Here is a 23,760-nt window from a genome sequence, read left to right as displayed (position 1 = left end):
GAGCTTATTCACTTAAACTCACTGAAAATGCATGTCAGGAGTGGGTCTGAGATGAAATCTGGGTATCCCAATATTAAGTTCCCCAAATTTTCTCTCGCACCTTTATTAAAAAGTTGGAGAGGTGGTACCTAAACACAAGGTTGTTTTGATTGCTTCCACACTCCTAGGTTTTAGATAATTAATTGGCACACATTCTAGATAACAGCCGTCAAGAAGTAAAATATCTGTTTTTACCAGAATGTAGTCTGACCATTTTTCCCTCGCAGTTCGAAGGGCTGCCTGTCGTAGTTTCATCACATGGGCAAAACGAGAGCCAGGCCAGTGCTTGGGTCCAATTTCATCAGGATAAGATCTAAAATAAGAATAATAATAATAAGGACAACATAATTATTGAATGCCTTTATTTCCAAGCACTATGTACTAACTCATTTAATCTTCTAGCACCCTAGGAAGCAGATACTGTTATTGTTATCATCACCCCCATATTACAGATAAGGAACCTGGAACAAGGAGAGGTTATGTAATTTGCTGCTTACTGTACACAAGAATCTTTACGTGAAATATTTCAGTGAGTTCTTATTAAAACTCACTGAGTCCATATGAGGTAAGTACCACCATTCTCCCCATTTTCCAGATGAGGAAATTGGTGTAGAGACGTTAATTCATTTGCTTAATGTAACACAGTTAATGAAGGGCACAGTCAGGAATTAAATCCAGGTGTAACTCCAAAGCTCATGTTTCTAGACTTTTTTTTACACATTCTGCTAGCAAATAAATTTGGAAATGTTACAGCATAAAAATATGAGTTTCCCAGTAAAAAAAAAAAAAGGTTAATTTACTTGGTCAAGTTTCAATAAAGGATTCAAAAGAGCCTAAGATGTTGATCCATCCCAGGGAGAGTGAGATCATGGAGCAGCTGTATGATGTTGTTGAGATCTCCATCAACATCCACAAAACAGCCAGGCCAGGACTCTTACGTGGCCACGTAGGCAAGCCAGTTGGCATACTCTTGAGAACCCTTCTGAAAGCTCCCATGTGGTATGGACACTGACACTGTCACAGAGGCCCAAAACTGGCCACCACTTCAAGTTCTTGTACCTGTGCTGGCATTGCATTTGACTCAGTGAATGAAAAACCACAAAAACAATAAGACTCTAACTATACAAATAAGATTAATAAAACTATGTACTAAACAGAAATTCTCTGAGATGTCTTCCCCAATTATTGCTTCCATGAAATCAGGAAAATTCCTCTTTTTCTGAATATATTGCCCAACAAAAATGCTTTCCTTAACATTGTTCACACTGACCTTGGCATACAATATGTTTGGTCAAAATTTGGCTATCAAGAAAATTACCAGGATGCGAGGTAGGTACGTAAAGTCTTTTTGGGTGATTTTAATTAGGCCAAATTCCATTGTAAGAAACTCCAAAAGAGTGGATAAAAATCCAATTATAGTGTTCAAATTCCATCATTAAATTTTGCTCAATATGTGGACCATATGCTGGGATTTCAGATATATGTGCATATATAAAGAGAGACTAGAAGAACAAAAATTTGTTCTGGAATGGTATTTATTATTATTATAATACAAATTTGGCTTTCAATAAATGACTTATCCTGGCCAAAAATTCAGGCAACTCAATTCATTCTACTTCTATAATTCCTTAAGCTGGAAGGTGTAGCCTTGGGAACGTTTACAATAGTAAGTTTTAAATATATTTATTCATGTTGTCATTCACTCAGTTGTTCAGCCAACAATTATTAATTTAGTGCCTGCCAAGAACATAGCATTGGGGGGAACTATGAAGTATTTATGTGCTCTACCCCTTGCCAAAGAACCTAAAAATTACTTAGAAAAAAATGCATAAATTGCATATTTAATTAACAATATTAGCTAAGCGTCTTGTGTCAAAAAGGATGATGTACAAAATAAGCAATGCAAGTGTTGAGAGAAAGGTAGCTCCTTGTAAGTGGAATGACTATGAACAGCTTCTGTACCAGGTGGGATTTGGGATAAGAGTTGGTTACAAAGAAGGAAAGGGCCTACCCAGAGAGCAGACCTGCATGAGCAATGGCTTGGGGTTGAAAATAAAAAGGAACATTCTGGATGAATCAGGTTTTTTGAGGGGGAAGAAGTCGGAAATATGGGTGCATAGGTATGGGTGCTAAGTTTATGGAATCTTTTAAAAATATGAGTCTGAGGTATTTGAACTTTTTTCTGTAGGTACTGAAGAGCCACTGGAGTCCTTTTAACAGAAAAATTAAACTATGCCACTGGTATTTTAGGTAGATTGATTTGACAGTGTGGTATGTAGGATGACTTGAAGATGGAACCAACTAAGAGATTGCTATGGTTAAGATTGGAAACAATCTAAATGTCCATCAGTAGGAGACTGATTAAGTACATAATTATGGTATACCCACACAATGGGTACTCTGCACTGATAAAAATAACGAAGAAGATCCTTAACTACCGCTATGGAATGATTACCAAGATATGACGTGAAAACACAACATGTACGCAAAAAGTATACAAACCTTTCGCTATGATCCCTCAAGTATAAAAGGTTTATACTCAAAATATGAATAAATAATATCAATATTTTAAAATATATACTGCAGTAATTTACTTGTGAACTAATGAGAACCTCAACTTGGCTGGTAGCTTCAGGAGTAAAAAGGAAGAGAGAAGCATGAAGATCTGTCAAAGGAAGAAATGGATGGCTGGAAAACTGGTTAAGGGAGAAAGGTAAACAATGAGTTGACAAAATGTTCTCTTGCTACTCACTCAGGTTCATCCATAGGCCTCCACTCCACATAGTGATAGAGTCTCTGTACATTTTTCAACCACTCCCTGAGTATTTCTGTTGTATTATCCACGTTGTGATCAGTGGCCACCCTACATGGGAGAAAGTACAACATAGTTTAGTTATGTCATCCAAAGAAAGAGGGGGAAATCCAAAAGACCCCAGATTAACTGAAAGGACAATTTCAAGTTCTGGAAAAAAGTTTTATACGTGAAAATGATTCCCTCGTGGTCCAAATTAGACAATGAATTCTTGAAGTAAGAGAGACTGCTTAAAATCATCCTTGTGTCATCAGATCCTTAAAAAGGGCTCAGCCAACAGTAGGATCAACAAGGGGTTGTACTAAAACAGTAGAAGTATAAAATGAATTAAACTTGAGTAAGTTAGTTAATCTTCTTGGAAATTTTCCTATTTGGCTTAATTTTTATTTACCTAAGATGTAAACTCTGCTTTTTTTTTTAACTTTTTATTGAGATTATGATAGTTTACAACCTTGTGAAATTTCAGTTGTACATTATTGTTTGTCAGTCATGTTGTAGGTGCACCACTTCACCCTTTGTGCTCACCCCCCACCCCACCTTTCCCCTAGTAGCCACTAATCTGTTCCCTTTTGGTTTTTTTAAAAGATTTTATTTTTCCCCCTCGGTACATAGTTGTATATATTTTTGGTTGTGGGTCCTTCTAATTGTGGCATGGGGGACGCTGCCTCAGCATGGCTTGATGAGTTGTGCTGTGTCCACACCCAGGATCTGAACCGTCGAAACCCCAGGCTGCAGAAGCAGAGCGTGTGCACCTAACCACTCGGCCATGGGGCTGGCCCCTAAACTCTGCCTTTTAACTTCACTAACAACTACCCTCAATTTAAGTAATAATTCCATTGCATTTTCATTTCAAGTCAGTTTTCAGGTCACAACAAAACTTCTAGTCAGTGTTGTTTTAATCATATGCACGGGAGGGGAAAGCCATAACAGTTCCCAATATAAATTCATAATCTAAAGTATCTTCGCCTATCATTTTGAATTGACCTTATCATCACTTATACAAAATAGAACATCTTCAAAAACCTTCAAATAATGTATACAAAACTTATTTCTGATTCATGCTGTGTATAAGATACACATCTAAAACCAAGTTATTCAGAATACCTAAAAATAAAGAGATATGTCAGTCAATTGGAAAAGAAAACAAGCAAGCAGGGGTTGTAATCTTGACATCAAATAAGGAAGAATTCAAGCCAAAAAATATTAAACACGGCAAAGAAAGATACTTTATAACTCCAAAGGATGCAATTCACATCAAAGATATAATAAATGTGAATATCCATGTACCTTCATATAGTACAGGGGTTGCAAATTTTTTCTTTAAGAGCCAGATAGTAAATATGTGGGTTGGCAGGCCATACACTCTCTATTGCGACTGCTTAACTCTGCCATTGTAGCAAGAAAGCAGCCACAAACAATAGGTAATGAATGAGTACTGCTGTACTCCAACAAAGCTTTCTTTACAGAAACAGGCAGTGGGCCCATAGGCTGTAGTTTGTCAATCCCTCATATAATAAAGTATAGAAACTGCAAGGAAAAGTAGAAAAACCAATAATAAGAGATGTTAACATATCACTTTCAGTTGAAGTTAGCGCAAATGGGATAAAAGTAAACAGAGGATCTATAGAACACAATAACATTTTCTCAAGTGCACATGGGACATTCACAGGAAATGACCAAGAATTACAACACATAGAAAGCCTCCATAAACTGGGAGTAATATAAACAGACTTCTCTGATCACAGGGAAATAAAACTAGAAATTAGTAATAAAAGAAAAAACAAAACTTCCTTTAAAAACCCTCTAGTGACTCAAGAACCATTGAGTGCAAGAAGAAATGCAAACCAATTTCGGAACTTCTATAAATGAATAATGAAAACACTACATATCAGAAACTTGCGATACAATTAAAGCAGTGGTCAGAGAAAAATTTAGTTTTATATCCTCAAATCAATAAAGATAAACGAGTTGAATTCCTACTCAAAAGCTATAAAAAGAGAACAAACAAGCATAAAGAAATAAATAATAAAGATAAATGTAGAAAGTCACGAGGTATGAAACAGAAAAAGGGTAGAACTAATAAACAAAAAAAAATGTTGCTTTTTTTGAGGGGAAAAAAAACAGTAAATGACCCCCGTTAGTTAATCTAATCAAGGCAACACAAATATAAGAAATGACAAGGATAAGGGGAATATAATTGATATGGAAGAAATCTTTTTTTAATCATACAACAACTCAGTGAAAAGTAAATTTAAAAAACTAGATATAATGGAAGATTTCCTAGGAAGATGCATGTTAGCAAAATTGACTCTGGTAGAGATATAAAGGTTAAACAGAACAATTTCCATATTGTTGAAATAAAGAAAGAAAAAAAAGAAAATATTAGGCCTACATGGTTTCACAGAGGAATTCTACCAGATATCTTAATAGACTAGATATTTCCAATGCTATGTAGCTTTCCAGAGCATAGGGAAAAAAATTCCAAGTTCTTTTAATAATGCAAGTACAATTTGATATCTAAATCTGATGAAGATACACACACACACACACACACACACAAACTATAGACCAATATCTTTAAATGACTATCTTGCAAAAATCTTAAACTATTAACAAACAGAATCCAACATCCTATGAAGAAAATATTATATAGCATGGCCTAAGATTGTTCATATAAGGGAAATCCATGAATATAATTCACTATATTAATAGACCTGAAGAAAAATCATATGATTATCTCCGTAAACGCTAAAAAGGTCTTTAACAAAATCAACACCTATTCCTGTTTTTTAAAAGCCACACTGGATAAAATTAAATCAGAAAGGAAGGACGGGCAAACAAAAGAAAGAGTCATGGGAAGAGAGAGGTGTCTGAGACTCTTAAAAGGGCGTAGAAATGCTCAGATTTCATTGGCAATTCAGCAGTTCCTTCTGGGAGGGACAGCTGTTGGCATTTTCAGCAGCAATGGTTCCCTGGGAGCACGGCCTTGATACGAGCAAAGAAAGAGATGTGAATGGGAGTTCCACATATGGCAGTTTAAGGAAATAGGATTTTGTTAAACCCAATCCATTATGGCTTTTGTTCTTCTTACTTGAGCTTTTGCAAGTCACTGCTACTCCAAAAGTAACAAATAAAATCTTTAAGAGAAAGAATCTTCAGGAATGCTCAAGAGAAGAGAAAATAAGCAAAGCATAGTGGAACCCCATGTTGTTTGGGGAAATTCCTATAAAACACCAAGTAACATGAAACTATGTAACTAAAGTCATAAGGTATAGAAAAATGGGGATAGAGCTGTGTGACTAATATTTAAAAATCTTATTTTGTAAAATGAATATTTGAACTAAAACTAGTCTTAATAAAAACATTATTCAAAAAAGAGAGGGTCAAGATGTGATGCCCATGGCCAACTTGATCTACTTTCAAGTCTCTCCTGGAAATCGGATTAGAACCAGCTGGCCCCTTAGAAAAACGTCTAGGCAACCCACAGGCCCACATGGACATTCCACTACCTGGATGGGAGAGAAGTGCTGTGGGCAGCTGACAGTGTTGAGAGACACTAGGTGAGCACCTTGGGAGAAAGACGATGTAGTACAAGGGGGAGGGAGAGTGGGCCAGAAAGCAATGTGGAAGAGTACCACAGGTTCCATTCAGCTCACAATTGTCCTGAGAAGGGCAGCATGTCAGTGAAAATCACATCCACTGTCACACATGGCCGCAAGCCACCAATGTCCAGTGTAACAGCCACGAAGAGCACTATGAGAATAGAATCGCTCATCTCACAGTATGAAGCACTATAGAGAAGATCCTGAAACTGGGAATCAGCTCAAATGCACATTACTCTTTGCTCAAAATATTATGAGTAAGTTAAAACAAACAAACAAACAAAATTATCTTGACTACAGTGTTAGCCAAAAGTTATGAGGATTAAAATTACTCCCAAATTACTTGTAAATGACGCAGGGGAATTTATACCGAATCTGCTTCTTTCCTTGATTATTATTTCTTCATTACACAGCACTTAAATTCTCTTTGCCCTCCCTACACATTCATGCATTTCCTAATCATTCTAACAAAGTGGTTCTCGTTGTATGAACTTTATTTTCCTGACGTACAGACTAAACAACCGCAAACTCTGCCTATGTACGTATCCACTATTGACAAACATCCTTGGAAACTAGCTGCTTGGAGTGTGCAAAGACAGATGTGTCTAATTAAAAATAGAAGCATAGATTTTAGATATTCTCCTTATGGAGTTAAAAAATTTCCTATACATTTACTTCTCCGAATTGTTAAGATTCTCTTTGTTCTCAGGCTTCCGAGGAAATGAACAAATGCTCCAGCTGTGTTCGGAGGTCCATCCACACTGGTCTTTGATGTGCAGGACCAATCTCCTGCACTGTCCCAGAGGAAGAGCAGTGCTGACCACCCCAGCCCACTGAGGAAGTCTTGCATTCCCACCTCAAGTCTAACCGCCTTGCCCCGCCATTCCCCTGGCGAAGGCAAATAAACAGAAATCCAGGCAGACTCTTCTAACTGCTGCCTTTTAATCCATCTGACAAAAATATGTTTCCGTTTGAATACATAATCATGAAAGCACGCAGGCTCTGGTCTATTCAGAGGGTTGGAGAGAGAGATACCAAGGCCCAGATGCAAGTTCCCTGGAGGAAACATGAGGCTTGAGTTAATGGCTCTATTTTCAGAGCCCTGAAGAACAATGCAACAGTGTGGAGCCTGTCCTGCTGCAGGAGTCCACAAGCAGCTGGACACAAAAACCTCTGCAGCTGAGCTGGATTTTTCCATCGAGCCGTGAAGCTGAGGACACAGAATGTATGAACCCTTCAGGAGAAGCCGAGGCTTCTCTCCCAACCTGAAAGCTCCTTCCAGTCCCGTGGAAAATAAGTGCTGCCTCCAGTTGCCATCCTTCTCCCAATCAGACTGGAAAAGGCACCCAGAAAGGTAACAAAAATGGCTAAAGGAGTCCTTGAAGAAAACAAATGATGTGAACAGACATCTGGAGAGGTGATCTGCAAGTGATTTACAGACACTAATCAAACTGGAAAGCCACTGTTTGTGAAACCTCAAGCATGGACTGGCTGGAAGACCACACTCCTGGGAGGCTAAGACTTTTCAATCTTTGCCTCAATTTTCCCAACCAGAGTGGAGTTCCACTTAAATCAACAGCTCCCTCTCTCTCTCTTCTCTGGGTCTCTCTGGCTCAGGATAAGATAGCAAGGAGAGCTCAGCTCTTGAGCTGTGCCAGTCCTCACACAATTAATTTTCTTTGAAGGCCACATTGGGTCAGTGACTTCCCTTTATCTCTAAGGAACACCAAGACCCGCTAGCCCCTAAGAGGTCCCCCTCCTCCACCTTTTGGAGAGATGTGGCTCTGATACAGCTGTGGGATATGTGGCCAGTCTCCTCTCTGTCCATTAGTCCTTGCTGGTTTTCTTGGGAGCTGGTACCTGAAATGGAAGAGCTGGTATAAACAGGTGCAACATCCACTTGGCCTCAGAGGGAAGTCTAGGCCATTTCTCGCCATAACGCTGCCCATCACTTTCTCTCTGATTCTGCATCTACTTCCTGTTTCCACTGGCCTCCTCCTATTCTCTAGCTGTGATATTAGCAAATGCCCAGGAGTCTCAGGTTCAAGGTCAAATTAGGACAAAGATAAACACATACTGCAAATCCGATCAACAGTCTGTGTAGGGATCACATTGGCTAATGAAGTTCCAGGGTCAACAGGTGCATTGTCACTGTTACATGGAACAGTGAGAGCACATAGAGCAGACCCATAAATAGACATGTCTGCAGGATGATACTGCTTTACTACTTGGCTGTGGCCAAAAAAAAAAAAAATTGCGATTTCTCTGGCAATGTCTAAACACACTGACATTTCTCCTTGTTCCAGGTCAGTTTTGATTCCTTAGTCTTGGCTCTTAAACTAATAGCCAATTTGAAATAATTAGAACTAGCTCATTTATTTCCACCACAGTCCTCCTGAGGTCGTGAGGGCTACATCCACGTTGGATGTATATTAAAGATGCGGACTGGATCCCTCGGCAGGTGGAAGCCAGCTACTGAGAACACAGCACTCCTGGTCACTTCCATCTGCACTGACCCTCAGGGAAGGTTCTCAGCTTCCCTACCACCCTAGAAAGTCTAGACTTCAGACACAACAGAGCCACAGGACTGTAACTGGTGGAGGAAGAGAGTGGTGACATTGCCCAGCGATTGGCCTTTACTGCCTCAGAACCTGCAAAATACATCCCCAGAGGCTCAAGGGAATGGTGATGGAATGAACAACAAAGTTAGCCACCACGTGGATGATTCGTACCATGACTGGTGAGTTGGCAAAAGTAAATTTTCCAACTTGAGACTTCAAAAACTGAACTACCCTCTTAACTGCCTCTTGTTTTCATCCAGTCAGGAAGATTCATTGGTGAGAGCTCCACCTAAAAATAAAATTCTACTTTTGGAAGCAACTAGTGAAATTCATTATCAAGAAAGGTTATGTCACCAAGTCCGACCACCTCTGTTTTTGTTCTCGTGGAAAGCGTCACCAGCAGCTGTTCTGCCAACGGGAAGAGATATGCTTGGCCACCAGGCAAAACATGATGATGGATAATTACTATTGTAGAGCTGTTTAAAGATCTAGACTCTATCTGCTGGGTGGAACTAGATATGGATATAGTTAAGGACAGAGATACGGATTGAGGGGCTGGAGATTTTTCCCAACAAAAGCCTTTTCCTACCAAGTCAATTAGTAGGAGTTCTTCTTAATGAACTAAGAACTCAGGAAAACTCACTTCTCATGACACCCCCTCAACAAAATAAACGTTTATACTCCTTCAACATCCCTCCTTGGTATGTCACATTTAATCCCAGAAACAACGACAGGCATTACACACTTGAAGACTGGGTAAGAGTGATGTAAAAAGGAATGTTTGATTCTAGAAATGCAATCAACCAACGAATCAATTTTATTCCTAAAGGGCGAGAAAGAAGAATGGTAAAATTTGCCAACTAACCAGTTAACAGTCAATTCGAAAGCCCAATACCATCTTAACAAAATCAAAATGAACTTAATTAAACATATTACAAAAGAATCATTTCTTGTTACTTTTGATTCTGAGCTATAGTTTTCCTCTGTTGGTGTTAAGAATCCCTCGGCCATTTGTCATGCAATATCCCGTCTTGAGCCCATGATTACCTAGGTTAGGCATTATTTTTATCTCCTCATGCTACAGACGAGAAGGCTGAGGATGAGATGTTATGACTTGCTCAAGTCATGCAAATGGTGACTTTTCCTTCAGGCCTTCTGTACCCCATCCCAACCCTAGCTCAAGCTCCCCTCACCAGACTCGCCCACAGAGACTGGATGTCCACCTGTCAAATTGGAATTCTCTGCCTTGTCAAGAACATTACTCAACATGGCCCATATGATGATCTCAGAGTGAAAGGATGGAAATGTTCCAGCAGAAATCAAACAAGACAAATGGAAAGATTCATCATTCCCTATAAGCTTTGTTGGGCTTCAGCACTTCAGCATAATTTTCCTTAGAGTAAAAACTCTTGGAATTCTATGAAAATATGAGTGGCAGTGTCGGAGACCAGATAAAAACGTTTCTCATTTATCTAAGTCCTCTTTTTCCCATTTTTCTTCTCCTTTATCCTTTGTTTATTCTTATTCCCACTCTTTCTCACCAACTCCTCATTTCCCCTTTTCTCTTCCTTGCTGAATTTTTCAATTCTATTAAGTTCTTTATTTTGTGGATGTGTCCCAAAGAAATGGAGTTACTAGTGAAATGTTCCTGCATGGTCACGAACTAAAGCACTGATGGTAGAGAGAGGACACCACAGGACACATTCTCCAGGAGCCTCGAACCTCTCCACCCTCAGATACCTCAGGCTAGATCAGATGTCCCTATCTAATTCCACACAGATTCCCTGCCCACACTCCCAGCACTGCACTTGCTCCTGTATTATCATTCACTGGTTCTATGTCTTTCTCCATCACCAGACTCTCTCCCGTGAGGATCCCTGTACCTAACAGAGTTTATGGTGTAAAACAGGCACTAATCATGGGCTTGATGAGTGAATGAAGGAACAATTTCAGGGGAACCTCCCCCAACCCAACCCAAATGCCTACAAAGGCTGAACACGGGGAACATACAGGAGTGAAATGGGCCATGTATGAGCTAACAGTATGAGAGGAGGACCCGAGAGTAGACACATGCAGGCTCCATCTGATTGTTTCCCTGCTAGAATGCGTGCCCAGAAATGCTAGATTTTCCAATCATTTCGAGAGAAGCCAGATATCCAGGTTTTAGAGATAAAAGACTGTTTATAACTTCAAGATCTTTTAGGTTGAGATATCATGAACATATTCCAGCATGTCAGGGGTTCCCCGGAAGCCATGCACCCAAAACAAAGACCACATAATTTCAGCTCTTAATAGCCATGGCCCATCCATCTACACATGTACAGGACACACATTTCAGGGCACATAGTTCGGTAATCAAGTATTTCAAATTTGGCTCAGAGGATAGTAATAATGTGACTTCCCTGCTTTCACAAACACAGAAAGCATTTTTAATTAAGGAAAGACAAACATGCACAGGTTAAGCAAGTTCTAAATAATTCTCTCAGTCAGTCTAATATCAACAGAATTGGAAAAAAGAAAAAACAATGATGCAGGCACCACGGGGTGAACATAACGGTACACATTCCACGAACACCATATATAATTTCTCTCTTTGCACAGCAACTAAGCCATAATTACCACTGCCCAATTTTTTAAATACAGCTTTATTGAGATACAATTCACATATCTAACATTCACCCTTTTAAAGTGTACAATTGAGTGCGTTTAAGTATGTTCATAGAGTTGTGCAACATTACCATGATCTAATTTCAGAACATTTTCATCACCCCAAAAAGAAACTCTGTACTCATTAGCAGTCACTTCCCATTTTTCCCTCTCTCCAGCCTCTGGTAACCGCTACTCTACTTTCTATCTCTACGGATTTGCCTTTCCTGGACATTTCCTATAAATGGAATCATATAATTGTGGCCTTTTGTGTCTGACTTCTTTCACTTAGCATAATGTTTTCAAGGTTCCTCCACATTGCAGCAGACAGTACTTCATTTATTTTTATGTCTGAATAATATTCCATTGTATGGACATGCCACATTTTATTTATCCATTGATCAGTTAATGGACATTTGAGTTGTTTCCACTTTTTAGTTATATGAATATTGCTGCTATGGGCAGTCATGTACAAAATTTCCATTTCCCTTGGGATTACTGCCCCAATTTTAAATACTATGGAAAACGAAGAACAAAATAGATTTTATTTTATTCTTCACCATTTATGGAGAACCTACTATGTTCCAGGCACTAAACTGGACATTTTACATATAACTCCCATCCTTCTAGTAATTCTCAAAGCAGGTATTATTCTCCTTATTTTACGGATGGGAACCTTAAAGGCTTAAAGAGGCTTAAAGGCTTAAAGACTCTCTCCCAAGGCTTCTTCTCTTTTCACTTATACTTCATCTCTGATTCATATTTTCTTAATTTCTTAAGTTCTCATTTTCTGTCCCAATGCAGCAAAGATGGATCCTTTGCTATATGAGTATCTTGATTGTACATGACATGAACAGATGCAACCCAGGAACGTGGGGGCAGTTAGTTGCAAGAATGCAAGAAGTGTCACATCTCAGCAGAGGAGCTGGGAAAATGCCACTGATGTAAATAGTCCATCCTTGGGCCTGGCAGAGCAATGCCCTGGGGAAACACAGAACTCATGAAACATGAGGTAATGATGAAGTGGGGCCAGTGCAGCCGCAGAGAAAGTCACAGCCCAAAGACTGGGCTTGCTAAACGAAGTACTGTGGGAAGACCTCACCAGCAGGAGCCACTCTCTGTGTGAAAAAGAAAACTGGCTGACCTGGGCTAAAAATGCAAAGGCAAGGTGGTCATTAGGGTGGAGGATCAGGAGAAAGCTGGAACCTTTCTGTACAGAAAGGTTTACTTTGATTCATTCGTTTCTGGAGACAACTGCAATTAAAAATGACAGTAAATATTTGTCACCTGAAATATTTGATCCTGAGTTACTTGACACTATTATATAACTAACCACATGCTTAATCAAATAAAAAAGGGAGGAGACATGGGTCTTCTGCCAACTGGCTCTATAATCTTAATGAGTTTACTTGAACTGTCTGTGCCCTGTTTTCCCATCTGTACAATGGAGCAGTAACACCTGCTGTAGGTACCTGGCTCAGTGGGTTATGTGAGGAGCCAACAGCTTGTGAAGGAGCTTTCAAGAACACTTACTTTGAAAGCTGGCCTCTCCCTGGCTGTCCCCAAAATATATACACGGACGCGTGCACACCCATACACACACACCCACATACACACACCCTAAAATCAGAAATAAGACAGCCTGTTAAATAGGCTCTTAAGATGCAAGCAAGTAAGTTCAACACATGCATTTAAGGCAAACAAACCAGAATTACCACTGTCTATCATTTTTTTAAGAATAAAAAATACACGTGCCCATTTAAACACAGAGAAAATGAAAGAACAGTGTTACAAAGACTGCTAATTGTCTCAACGTCAGTTTTCCTCTTCTCCCCCGGTAATAGGATTTTTAGCTGAGCCTGTGACCTTCCAGCTTCAGGAGGAGATTGTAAGCCATGAAAGTAAGATGTTTGTCTGTTCTGTTCACTGTTCTATTCCTAGTACTTAAAAGAGTGCCTGGGGCATAGTATGTGCTCAGCAGATATTTGTTGACTGTTTCCTTTCTCATCAAACTTCTAACCTAGTAAGAATGGTAAAAACACCTGTGCGGTTCTCTCAGTCCTAGAGACACATTTGCCTCTCCCATACATCTCCTCTGCGCTAGGCATTGTGGGACCTGCTAGAAAACAACACTTTGTCACCAGTGTTAATGTGCTCCCAGTTTCTCACAGTTTAATGGGAAATACAGGTGCATAGATAAGTAGCTGTGATTTGGTGTGATGTTTGCAACAGTAGATATATGACAAGGTGTTCAAATGCCAGAGAGGACGGAGTGGCTGGAAAGGTGTGGGAGGGGTGAAAGGATGAGAAGCCTGAACCGGGATTTGAAGAATGAGCAGATATTTAGGGGGAAGTGGAAGGTAGATAGAATATTCCAGAAGGAGGAACGATGTGTGTGGAGGCATAGAGGTATGAAATAGTATGATGTGTTTGCAAAACTACATGTACAATTTTCTTGGTCTAGGACTTAACAGCTCAAGGGCGAGAAGTGGTTGCAGAAGGTCAGGGAAGACGCAGCTGTCCCTCAGGAAGGGGAGAAGTGTTAGGAAGCAGTGAAGATGGGTGTGCCACTTTTCTGGGTCCCTAGCATCTTGCCCCACTTGAAAAAATAAACTCATGAATAATTCTCTGAAATAATATATTTTGCCAGATTGTGAAAGGTATTGTCCTTAGCATGAATCTATTGTTTGAGTTCCTCAAAGGAAATGCTCAAAACACACATGAAGTGCTGGCCCACTTTATTCCATTTCATACACAGGGTCAGTTGCCACACATGATGGGTTTTCTAGGAAAGGTGTGATTTCTAACATTCTGACCCATTTTCTCCAAAACTTCGTTTATACTTCTCAGACCATGTGTCTAAATTTCTCACTCAAAAACTGCACCTGATGCATAGTAAACATTTAGCATGTGCTTGCAGAATGACTAAGCGACTAAACAAGTGTTCACATAAATTTATGACAAAATAGAAATATGCTGTCCCTATTTATTAAGGGTCTACCACTTAAGCAAAAGAAGCAGCAAATATAACAAAATAATACTAAACCTGAATAAAGCATTTTGATTTTTTAAAAAGCCATCAAACTTCCTCTTGCTATACTACTTGTTTCCCCATTGAAAAAGTTGGGCTAGAAACATGAACAAAGACAGGAGTGTCCAAGTTGCAAATCGAATTCAAGGCTGTTTTCCCACAGAATCACCTAGAATGAGAACTTGGCTCGGGCTGATGAAAACTTTCTGTCCAGTCCTTTGCTCTTACCCAATACCTGTTGTCCTGGCTCCAGTAATAACACTCCAGGCCAGCTCAGGAGGGAGAGAAACTGTCTGCCTTGAATTTACCTGCTTTGAAAAGTTTTAAGTCTGGCCTCCCCACGTCACTTCATCTGAGGTTTCTTTCGGGGGTGGGAGCGCAGGGACTACGGTTTGACAGGTGTAGATCCGTGTTCCTATGCCACACTCACACTCAGATGCAAATTGAAGAGTACAAAGAAATATTTTCGAGGAGTTTCAAGTTATTTTACTTATTCATGGCGTCAGAGCAAACAGGAGTCTCTTCTGAGGGTATTTTTTCCCCATGTCTATTATGGAAAACTACTGTCAGAGAGAAGGAACACTCTGTGCTCCTAACACTTCCAGGGTCCACGTGGTTCGTAACGTGCTCCCGGGGAGGGGCGCATGCACGAATGCACAGTACACAGAAGCTTCCCTACCACCTTTATGACTCACTACATTCTGCAGAGAGGGAGCAACAGGAGCAAACCTTGGCAGAGCGCTCACTATCTGTCAGGCACTGAACGAGAACCCATTACTTGTAACCTCTCATTTAATCCCCGCAACAAACCTATGATGCAGTATTCTTATTAACCCCATTAAAAAGCTGAGAATCAGGTCGGGAGGGGTGACGCATCGTGCCCCAAGGCTCAGGGGCAGTAAGAGGTAGAGCCAGAATTGAAGGCAGACAGTGGGACTCTGATGTCTGCCTTGGAAACCACTACTCTAAGAGTCTTATTTTGAAATCGTACTTTCCTGTGAAGTTTAAAATGGAAGGAAATATTTTAAAGAAGGTAGAGAGTAAATTGTAATTTTGCCCTCAAAAGTGCTAGATATATCAACAAGCTTTATCTTATTAGTAAAAATGCCACGGCCACAGGGCATTAAATTATTTTAGAGCTCCCATGGCTCACCGGCCCTCTATCATCACGCCTCAGGAACAAACATACCCAACCAAGTGCTCATAATTTTGAATAATGTCTTGAAGAGCAAATGGCACTGAAGAATAACTGACTGACTTCTCTCTTTAGTATTTCTCAAAATTTTCTGGTAACTTGGTTTTCTCCTCTCCAACTGATGGGTTTAAGGATCTTTGCCCTTACTGTGAATGGAGACATGGGGTTTAGGGAAAGGATGACCGAGACACTAGCTTTTTAAAAGCCTCCTCAGATTTCACCTGTTGACTTTGGAAGGCCGGAAAAGGATCCTGGATCTTAGACTCCAAGGTACTAAAGCCTTCCCTTACCTCCCCATGGGAGTCAAATCCCCTGGTTAGAAGTTCTCCTGGTACCATGCACCTCTTCTTTCTAGCGCCTACCACAGTTGCAATTTGATATTTATTTCTATGGTATTGAGTAATGTATTTCTCTCCTTCTGGTCTATCAGCTACGTGAAGGCAAGGATACATTTGTCTTCGTTCACTGTCTCTTCAAGCCTAGGACAGTGCCTGACATCACCAGTGAGTGAAGCGTTGCTAAATGAATAACAGTGCAAGATGGCTGTCCTCACCCTTCTTATTAATTACTAAATCTTTGTGTGTGTGTGAGGAAGTGTCACCCTGAGCTAACATCCATTGCCAATTCTCCTCTTTTTTTGCTTGAGGAAGATTAGCCCTGAGCTAACATCTGTGCCAACCTTCCTCTACTTTGCATGCAGGATGCCTCTACCGCATGGCTGATGAGTGGAGTAGGTCCACATCTAGGATCTGAAGCTGTGAACCAGGCCACTGAAGTGGAGCGCATGAACTGTAACCACTCCGCCATAGGGCTGGCCCCAATCATTAAACATTTTAAATGTGGATACTTTACCTGTAAAAATGAAACACATAATTAGACGTGATTGGAGAAATACCTTTTGGAGCACTTCCTGTCTGTTTCCTAATCCATGTCTGGAAAGTTTGACTTGCAAGTGAGTCCTGGAAACAGGCAGGGGTCAGATGCTGTTTGGTACTGAGCTGTTGAAAAGCTCTGGAGGAGCCCAATAACCTGTCCAGGAGGAAGTGGGGAAAGTGACCAGTCACTTTGAAGGCAGTACCCAGGAGATATTTGGCCAGGGCAGAGTTCAAGCAAATGTACTTGTGGTCAATGGTAAGTATGGTAACAGGTGAGTAATTCTTCCCAACTTTCATTAGGTGTGTCCTTTGAGCCAAATTAGAAATCCAGCCAAAGGACTTGGCACTCATCATTATAAACACAGCCTGGTTCCAGCCAATGCAGGGAGAAGGTTGCAACTTGCCTTTCAGATCTAAAAGAGGGTGCAATGGCTTCCCCAGGACCAAGCAGGCCAAAGGTAGCTTTTACTGCCCTTCCTTCCACAGCTCAAGTCAGGCCATGTCTAAGGCATGCTTTAGTCTTTAGCTGCCGCCATGTTCTTCTGGAGGCACATGGGAAAGAAGCCAACGATGTCCAATGTTCAAAGTTCCTTTCCCAAGAATCTCCAGACCAAGTTTTCAGTTTCCTCTGTAAATTATCTCATAATATGTCACTGGTTAAATTCTCATTTTCATTCCCACATAGCCAAAGTTTAGAGAGGAAATTAGGCATTATAAGAGCAAGATTCAAACTCACTGACCTAAGTTTCTTCAGCAGAGGATCGGAGCACAGCCTAAGAGGAACCAAAATTTTTATCAGGACTATAATTTATATGAAGACATAATAGAAGCCCTTATGTAGCACTCAAGAATGAGGATTTGGTAAAATGAATTGCATGTATTTTCTCCTTTAATCTTCACAACATCCTAGGAAGTAGGTATTCTCCCTGTCTTATGGATGAGAAGACAGTTACATAGTGGGTAAGTGATGGGCCCAGGATTCAAGCTTAATTAACCTGCAAATTAAAGGTGAATTTTCAAAAGCGATGGATGAAGAGATTTCCTTGTGGTAAATTCTTGAGGGCAGAAATAACAAAATATCTGGCATAAAACCAAAAATGTTACATTTGTTCAGATTTTTAAAAAATAGAAAATAAAGGGCCCAGCCTGGTAGCATAGTGGTTAAGTTCTCATGCTTCACTTGGGTGGCCCCAGGTTTGCAGGTTTGGACCCCATGTGTGGACCTACATATCACTCATCAAGCCATGCTGTGGCAGCATCCCGTATAAAAAGTAGAGGAAGACTGGCACAAATGTTAGCTCAGGGACAATCTTCCTCAAGCAAGAAAGAAAACAGAGGAAGATTGGCAACAGATGTTAGCGCAGGGACAATCTTCTTCACCAAATTAAAAAAGAAAGAAAAGAAAGTCAAGTGTATCTGGCTATACTGTTACAGACAGATTCCATTTCATCCAGGAGGTGGTATATTGAAGTGGTTTCTGGAATCCTTCAGCTGTTTAATCCTGACTAAATTACTTAACATTCCTAAGACTTCGTTTCCTCATCTGTATTGTTGTTAAGAATAAGAAACAACATATGGAAAGAATAAACTTAGAAAGAAACAAAATGGAGAGAAATCATAACACTGGTGCATAACATCAATAGTCATTTTTTTGAATATATAAATTTTCAAATTCATGTAGCAAGAAATTATAACTACAGGTAGCCCATCAATAAAAAAAAAATGTACTGCAATCTAATAAAAGGCACTTGGCCGTGATTTGGTGGAAGAATATTCCAAATAAGCAAAGAATCTTTAAAAATTTAATTCATTTGCAAAAGTGATCTTTGAACCCCAAATCTATAATGAACAATTCCCAATATACATAGTCATGTCTGAATACAGATTTTAAAAATCTTACATAAAACCCTAGCAAAATAGAATACCACAAATGTGTTGAATTCAGAAAAAGAAGGATCCACTTGAGCTGGCTTGGGAGGGAGAGGAAGAGGAGTGACAGCGGGAATCCCTGCGCATCCTCTTCTGGCTGAACATCCTGCAAGTGAAGACCCTCAGCCTCCGGAAGCTGGACGGCCAGGAAACCCTCAAAGGCTTCTTGTGATGTGGCATTGCTTCCAGCTGGGGTGTGTTATCTTTTTTTTTTCGGTTTGACTATTTGTTTTTCTAAGGAAACCTTTTGGGTTTTCTTCCCATTTTTTTCATTTAATATTCCAACTTACTTAAAAGATATCCCAATTACTTTAATCTATTTAAGTGTATTGTCTTCATTTATATTCCTTAAATTGTACTTTTATGGGTTATTCTAATTCACCATCTTTCCCTAGTCTCTTTATGATTCTTACATTTTCTTTTAAAAAGTATAACCCTTTTTATTATGATTTTTTTACTTCTAACTTTTTATTCCTTATTTCTTGTCCTTATTCTTCAATCCCAACTACAATAGATGTATGTTTTTAATTTTTCAAATTTGTTCGATTTTGCTCTTTTAACTATTTATCTCTCATTAAACGAATCTATGTTCCTCTTATTTTAAATCTTATAGTATTCTTTTCAGCCTTGTCCTAACTAATTTGACACTCCAATACCTAATACGGGGCAGGGCCCATGAGAGACACATGTGATCCTTTCGGGCTATGAAAAATATGAGGAAGGAAATGCAGAAAGTTCCAGTTGGTGATGTTCGGAAGCCACTAGAAGCTGGGTAAGCCCATCTAATGATAAGGTGATTTATAGGTAGAGATAGTGATTAAGTTTCAGTGTTCAATAGAGACCCAAAAATCAGGACCAATGAGGTGAATGGAGACAGAGCTCTATGAAGACGCAATGAGGAGACCTAGCCTGAAACGTAGGACTCCAGAGCTGAGAGAAGGGAAGGTTATTTTCTGCCAAGTTCTCTCTCTTTAGACAAAAATAAATGTTTTGACATTCCTGCAGGCTCAATGAATTCTCCACCTCGGGAACAAAGGCCTGCCTGCCTCGAGGTGAGGACCCACCAGCTGACAGGCTGCCTTAAAACCTCAGGGCACTGGCCTTCTTCAAACATGGGCAAGGGTGTTAATTGGAGGAGACTGCCGTTCTCTCTCAAGTGAGAAATATCTGCTGAGAGAAACTGAAGGATGGGTTTGGACACAGAGCAGACGCCTGAGATCCTGAAGAAAGCAAATATCACACAGACTGAAGGAGATGACCCAGTAGAAATAGGGTGAATATGCACCCGGAGGCCACTGCCACTAGGGAAATCAAAACATTAACTGCTTAAGCTTTTTACATTCTTCAGCTTTATCCCCTTGAAAGAATTTCTATAGTACAGTGCCTCATCCAAGAAGAGGGACAATACACATTAAGTGAATGAATGGGTGGACAAGTAAATAAATGAACAAGTGAATTCATGGCATGGGACAATGGTAAGCTGCAGAAATATCTCCATAGAACAAGAGCCTTGGGATCTGGCCCCAGCCAACCTAGTGGAATTTCAACCAATAAATTTACATCTCAAATTTATTTTCTGTAGAATAAAACTACCTTTGCTTAAAAGAGGTATTAGGAAGATAAATATAAAATTAAAAAGTTCATTGGACAGCATCATACAAAGGTAAGAAATTATAAATTGTTATACTTCTTACTGTAAACTCTACATAAAGATTGAATACAACATATGTTTAAAAGAATAGCAAATGCATTCATACACCAGCCCCTCCCCCACCTTGCTTAACAAGGAGACCATTATCAATATTTTGAAGTCCCCTATGTGCCTTCCTTGGTTACTCCTCCTCTCTCTCAGCCAGGAATCGCTAGTTTGAATTTTTGGTTATTAATTCCCTTGCTTTTCTTTATAGTTTCACCATATACAAGTATGTAACCCTAAACAGAATACTTTAGTTTGGACTATTTTTGAACTTTATGTAAATAGACTCATATTATATGTGTTGTCGGTGGCCTTAACGTTGACTTTGAAATTCATACATGTTGATGTTTCTATTGTACTTAATTCATTGTCAGTAATTTAGTGATCTATATGATGGCCAATGCACATTTAGGGTGTTTCCAGATTTTGGCCTTCAGAACGGCGCTGCTACGACCTTTCTTGCACATATCCTTGGATGTACATGGACAATCGTGTATCTAGGAGTGGAATTCCTGGATCAGAGGTCTGAGAATGTTCAAGTTTACTAGGGAATGCCAAAATGTTTTCCAAGTAGTTGCTCCGATTTACACTCCCATATAAACATGTGAGTCCCTGTTGTACACACCCAGCAATACTTGGCGTACATTAGGCTTTAAAATTTTGGCCAACCTGGCTGGTAAGAAGTGATATTGGATTGTGGTATTTCTCTGCATTTCCTTTATTACTGATCAGATATTACAATGTTTCATAGATTTATGGTCACTCATGCTTCCTTTTTGTGAATACCTGTTCATGTTTTTTGCCCATGTTTCTGGTGGGTTCTTTGATTGTTCTTATTTCTTCATAGGGGTTCTTGGTTTATTCTCAATACTATTCCTCTGTCAGTTGCAAAAACAATTTCCCATTATTTTTGTATTTTCAATTTTTTCATAAAAAGATCCCCCTGCACCCCAAATCTAGATTTTTTTGCTTTAGGAATGACTTAGGTATTCTTGGTCCTTTCCTTTCAATTAAATCTTATAATCAGCTTTTCAAGGTTTGTGAAAAATCCTCTCGGGACTTTTATTGGAATTGCATTAAATCTATAGATTAGCTTAGAGAGAATTAATATCTTTTTTTTAAAGATTTAAAAAAATTTTTTTCCTTTTTCTACCCAAAGCCCCCCAGTACATAGTTGTATATTTTTAGCTGTGGGTCCTTCTAGTTGTGGCATGTGGGATGCTGTCTCAGCATGGCTTGATGAGTGGTGCCATGTCCATGCCCGGGATCTGAACCGGTGAAACCCTGGGCCGCCGAAGCAGAGCCTGCGAACTTAACCACTCAGCCACAGGACAAGCCCCTGAGAATTAATATCTTTATTGAGTTTTCCTATCCATGAACATCTATGTCTCCACATTTATTTAGGTATTCTTTAATGTTTTTAATAAAGTTCTAGAATTTTCTTCATATAAGTGTTACTTATTTTTGTTAGATTTGTTCCTCTATATCTAACATTTTCAGTTGCTGTTATAAATAATATCTTTTCTTGAATGGATTTTGTTAGTTGGTGGTAAATAGAAATTAAATTGACCTTTTTTTTAAGGTATGCTTTTTTTTGTTTGTTTTTGGTGAGGAAGATGGGCCCTGAGCTAATATCTGCTGCTGATCTTTCTCTTTTTTCCCCCCAAAGCCCGAGTATAGAGTTGTATATCCTAGTTGTAAGTCATTCTAGTTCTTCCATGTGGGACGCCACCACAGCATGTCTTGATGAGCAGTTTGTGGATCCATGCCCAGGATCTGAACCCATGAACCCTGGGCTGCCAAAGCAGAACGTGCAAACTTAACCACTTGGCCATGGGGCTGGCCCCTCAGTTGACTTTTATATGAAGATTTTGCTAAATTTTTCTATAAATTCTCATAACATCTACAAATTCTATTCTATGCAGTCATGTCTTCTGGGAATGATGATGTCTTATTTCTTCCTTTTTAATCCTTAACCTTTTATTTCTTCTTTTACTTATATTGCTGAGGCTAGAATCTCTAGAATAATGCTGAACAAAAGCAATGATAGTGGCACACTTGTCTTATTTCTAATTTTAAGGGAAATGCTTTAGCATTTCATCATCAAATATCATGTTTGCTACAGTCTGCTTGGTGTTTGGTTTCTCTTGTTTAATTTTGGTTTGTGAGCAGCTTTTATTGGGTTGAGAAATTTTTCTTGCTTTCCTTGACTACTGAACTATAACAAAAAATTTTTGCATCTATTGAAATGAACATATGTTTTTTCTCCAATAATATGTTAATGTGATAAAATACATTTATAGGTTTTTCTAGTGTTGAACTAATTTTCCATTCCTGGTGTAAATCCAGCTTAGACAAAATAAAATATCTTTCTGGCATGTTGCTGGATTCCATTGGCTAGTACTTTGCCTAGAAGTTTTACATCAATGTACATGAGTAAGATCTACCAGTATTCTTCTTTCTTGTATTGCCTTTCTAGAGTTTTAGTATTAGGTTACATTAACGTCATAAACTGAATTGGAAAGTATTTGCTCTTTTTCTAATCACTCAAAGAGTATACAGAATGTTGAAATTACCTGTTCATTAAATAGTTGGTAGAACTAATCGATAAAATCTTCTGGGAGATAAAAACAACGACAAACAAACACATAGAGACAGAGATTGGATTGGTGGTTACCAGAGGGGAAGTGGGGAGGGAGGAGGGAGAAAGAGGTGATTAGGCTCATACATGTGGTGATGGATTGCAATTAGTCTTTGCGTGGTGAACATGACGTAATCTACACAGAATTCAAAATATATTACGATGTACACCTGAAATTTATATAATGTTATAAACCAATGTCACTGCAATTAAAAAAAAGAAAAGAAGAGAAAATAAAATTTTTTCAATAAAAAAAAAATCTTCTGGGCCTGATAGTTTCTTTGTGGGAAGATTTTTAACTACTGATTCAATTTCTTTAATGGTTGTAGGAACATACAAGATTTCTCTTCATGAATCAGATTGTTAAGTTTTTTCCTAAGAATTTTAAACATTTTACCTAATTGCTCAAATGTATTAGTATAAACTTGATAATACTTTTAGGTTCTTAATATTAGTTGCATCATTATTTGTATATTCTCTTTTTCATTTCTTATACTGTTTGTATGATCAGTCCTACAAGATTTTGTTGATTTTATTAATCTTTTCAGAGAATTATATATTGGATTTAGTGACTCTCTTTATTGTAACTTCAGTTTTGATTTTATCAGTTTCTGTCTTTATATGTATTACTTTCTTCCTTCATCTCTTTTTGGCTTTATTCTGTTTTGTTTTGTTTTTCTCCGTAGTATCTTAAATTCACCACTTAGCTTATTTAGTAATATTCAATCCTCAA

General features: G+C 39.0%; 1 protein-coding gene across 3 annotated transcripts in view; it reads right to left on the bottom strand.

Annotated features, from left to right (window-relative positions):
- COLGALT2 (collagen beta(1-O)galactosyltransferase 2) overlaps positions 1–23,760 on the bottom strand; it is a 103,111-nt gene that overhangs the window by 39,929 nt on the left and 39,422 nt on the right. For 2 of the 3 annotated variants that reach the window (XM_044757666.2, XM_070497760.1), the window contains exons 2-3: positions 2,792–2,902; positions 235–352 (exon numbers count right to left, since the gene is read on the bottom strand). In XM_044757666.2, the coding sequence (XP_044613601.1) occupies positions 235–352; positions 2,792–2,902 (229 nt within the window). Of the gene's footprint in view, positions 1–234; positions 353–2,791; positions 2,903–16,781; positions 16,802–23,760 lie in introns of those variants that run through there. The other variant, XM_070497761.1, reaches the window with a different exon arrangement.

Source organism: Equus asinus, chromosome 25, assembly GCF_041296235.1.
Source record: "Equus asinus isolate D_3611 breed Donkey chromosome 25, EquAss-T2T_v2, whole genome shotgun sequence".
NCBI lineage: Eukaryota > Metazoa > Chordata > Mammalia > Perissodactyla > Equidae > Equus > Equus asinus.
Note: the sequence above shows the minus strand (reverse complement) of the source record. Positions and strands in the feature narration are given on the sequence as shown.